Source organism: Arachis ipaensis, chromosome B2 (genome assembly GCF_059453495.1).
Source record: "Arachis ipaensis isolate K30076 ecotype BB chromosome B2, ASM5945349v1, whole genome shotgun sequence".
NCBI classification, from domain to species: domain Eukaryota; kingdom Viridiplantae; phylum Streptophyta; class Magnoliopsida; order Fabales; family Fabaceae; genus Arachis; species Arachis ipaensis.
The window spans coordinates 79,641,227-79,644,192 of record NC_142437.1 but is presented as its reverse complement, the minus strand read 5'-3'; the positions used below and the strand labels follow the sequence as shown (position 1 = coordinate 79,644,192).

Below are 2,966 nucleotides of genomic sequence, written 5' to 3'. Positions count from 1 at the left end.
GAAGACAGAGCATCTCCAAATCCTCAATCTGTTCTCCATTACTGCATAACAAGTATTATTTAATTTATGCTATTTACTCTTCATAAAACCAATCACTTTTATTACTAATTTCCTGACTAAGAATTACAAGATAACCATAGCTTGCTTCAAGCCAACAATCCCCATGAGATCGACCCTTACTCACGTAAGGTATTACTTGGACGACCTAGTGCACTTGCTGGTTAGTGGTACGAGTTGTGAAAAGTGTGATTTACAATTCGTGCACCAAGTATGCATCTTAAGGTAAAAGATGCATTTTCCCTTCATCATAGTAGGAAACGAGTTCTTATAGAATGGAATGGAAGTGGTCAGTCAATTGGAGAATCCGGTGGACTCTTGGGAGGTGTTTTGGGGCTCATTGCAAGTAATTTTAATAATTTTCCTATAATGTACAAAACTTGGCATAAGGTTCCAATGCAATACAAAGATGCTGTTTTTGAGAATACTATTAAGGTATGCTATTTTTTTTATATTTTTATTTTGAAAAATATTATTTGTTGTGTTTACCTTAAGTTTTGTATACTAACTACATATTTATGTTTTTTTTGAAGAAAATATTTGTTGTTATTGATGATGAACACAAAAGGTATATCTTGTCAAATCTTGGAAATAAGTGGAAGAATAATAGATGCAAGCTATTCAATGAGCATTATAAATTGGAACTTAGTTGGGATGCAAATGTTAATTTGAATCCAATTGGAATTCCCAAAGATCATTGGGCTGCATTTTTGGAATATAGATTGAGTCCAAAAACTCAAGTAAACACGTTTGTTATTTGTTAGTTTTTATTTGTGTTTAAGATCCATTAACTTTTATGCTTGTTAATGTGCAGGAATTGTGTGAAAAGAATGCTACAAATCGGCAACAATTAAAAATTCCTCACACTCTTGGCTCAAAAACACTTGCTAGGAAACGCCATGAACTTGTACATTTGTTTACTTTCTTAGTATTTTTGTTTTCTTAATTTTTTGTGTTAGTTATATTTTAATTTGACCAATCTTTTAATAATGTTAGGAAGTTGAAACTGGGCGATAGTTTAGTAGAGGAGAAATGTTTTCTATCACTCACAAGAAAAAAAATGGAACATTTGTCAATGAGGAAGCACAACAAAAAATGTAAGATAAGATTCTAATCTATATTTATTCCCACAATGATATTAACATAGTGCCCTTTTCATTTCATTATTATGTATCCTTTTTAGGTTTGCTAAAACTAAGAGCATTAAGTTTTGAATTTTTCTTCTCATTTTCCTTTGTATATATTACATCATTTCATTCCTAACAACAGTAATATGAAGCAGTAATTAAATTAAAGTAAAGCGCTCTATCTTCATCCTTGAATACTTGATTTTGTTCTTTAAAATAGTAGTACTCCTGTTACTTAATAAAATTGTAGTACTTCTTTGCAAAATGATTGATAAATTCTATTGGACTAATATTGCATATGTAACATTATTATTTGCCTATGAATCACTCCAGGAAGACTACAAAAGGAAATTGGTGAGGGTGCTTCTGAAAATGAAGCATATGTTAAAGTATTTGGCAAAGAGAATCCAAGCTATGTTAGAGGTATGGGATTTGGTGTTCGTCCATCTCAAATGATTGGATCCTTATCCCGCTCAAGAGAGTCTATGCAATCTACTACAACTAGTGGACCATCAAGAGCTGAATATCAAAACTTGAAGTTACAAGTACAATTGCTACAGGAGCAAGTAAATTTTCTTGTGAATCATCAAGAGGGTCAATTGCCACCCGGTTTTCCTACTGAGGTAAGATAAGGATATATGTTATACTTAATTTTATAGACTTGCGTACTTAATTTTTGTCATCAACTTCTTCTAAAATGATTATAGTTTGTAATCATAGCCTCTTGTATAACACTTGTTGATAAGTATCCTTCTAAAATATTTCTAAAATATATATTTTTTAATTTTCAATTGTAGGTTGCAGATTTTGAATTACCGACACATACAAGACCATATTCTTCTGCCAGTCATGAACCTCAACAACATAGGCCATCCAACGTTTAAAGGAGTTTTATGATTGAATTGTTAGGTTTACAAGTTTGGATTAAGTTGGAATTTTTTGAATTTACATATGGATTATTACTATGTAATTAAAATTTGTAGAATTCAACTTTTGAAATACATTGTTACTATTTTTGTAAAACTTGTGGGATTGAATTTGAATTTGTTGAAAAACAATGTTATTTATGGAGAATTCAATTTTTGATAATAGAAATTTTGATGTTAGAGAGATTATGACAGTTTAAAACAGTCACTAAATACAGAAAAAAACTGTCACAGGAATAAGTAACTTAGTAACGGTTTTAAATCGAAAAAATTTCACTAAAAATATTGTGACGGTTTAAATAGTCACTAAATATGCCTAAAAATTATCATAAGAACTAGTAACTAAGTGACGGTTTAAATAGTCACTAAATATGCCTAAAAATTGTCACATAATTTAGTAATTTAACGACGATTTCAAAACGTCGCGAAATATAGTATAAAAAAACACCTTTACAAGTGTTATAAATTAGTGACGGTTTTATACTTTAAAAACCGTCACAAACAATTTAGCGACACTCCTTACCAACGGTGGTCTAAAACCGTCACTATGTCAGCTAGAGACGCTCAAATCTGTGACGCTTTTTTTAGCCGTCGGAAAACCATTTAGTGACAGTTAAAACCGTCACCAAGCATTAAAAAAAACCGTCGTCAAAATGATGTTTTGTTGTAGTACCTTCTATTGTCTGAAATATGGGTCGCGTCCTATTTTTATTAGTTCTCCATAAATAAGTTTATTGATAAAACAAATTAAATACAAAATAGACTTGACGAGTAGATTTCTATCGGTAAAGAATTTTTATAAAGATATAATCGCGTTGTAAGTATAGTTTCTAAACCAACAGAGAATCCTTTCGTA

General features: G+C 30.7%; 1 protein-coding gene across 1 annotated transcript; it reads left to right on the top strand.

Moving 5' to 3' along the window:
- The first annotated feature begins 575 nt into the window (after positions 1–575).
- LOC110268882 (uncharacterized) lies at positions 576–2,068 on the top strand. The gene is made up of 3 exons (XM_088503952.1): positions 576–805; positions 1,522–1,807; positions 1,982–2,068. The coding sequence occupies exons 1-3, from the start codon at positions 576–578 to the stop codon at positions 2,066–2,068; spliced, it is 603 nt and encodes a 200-aa protein (XP_088360078.1).
- The last annotated feature ends 898 nt before the right edge of the window (positions 2,069–2,966 follow it).

Coding starts and splice junctions, on each gene's coding strand:
- LOC110268882 (XM_088503952.1), top strand. CDS start 576: ATGTTTTTTTTGAAGAAAATATTTGTTGTTATTGATGATGAACACAAA. Junction 806..1,521: donor CCAAAAACTCAAGTAAACAC/GTTTGTTATTTG, acceptor CACTCCAGGAAG/ACTACAAAAGGAAATTGGTG. Junction 1,808..1,981: donor CACCCGGTTTTCCTACTGAG/GTAAGATAAGGA, acceptor TTTCAATTGTAG/GTTGCAGATTTTGAATTACC.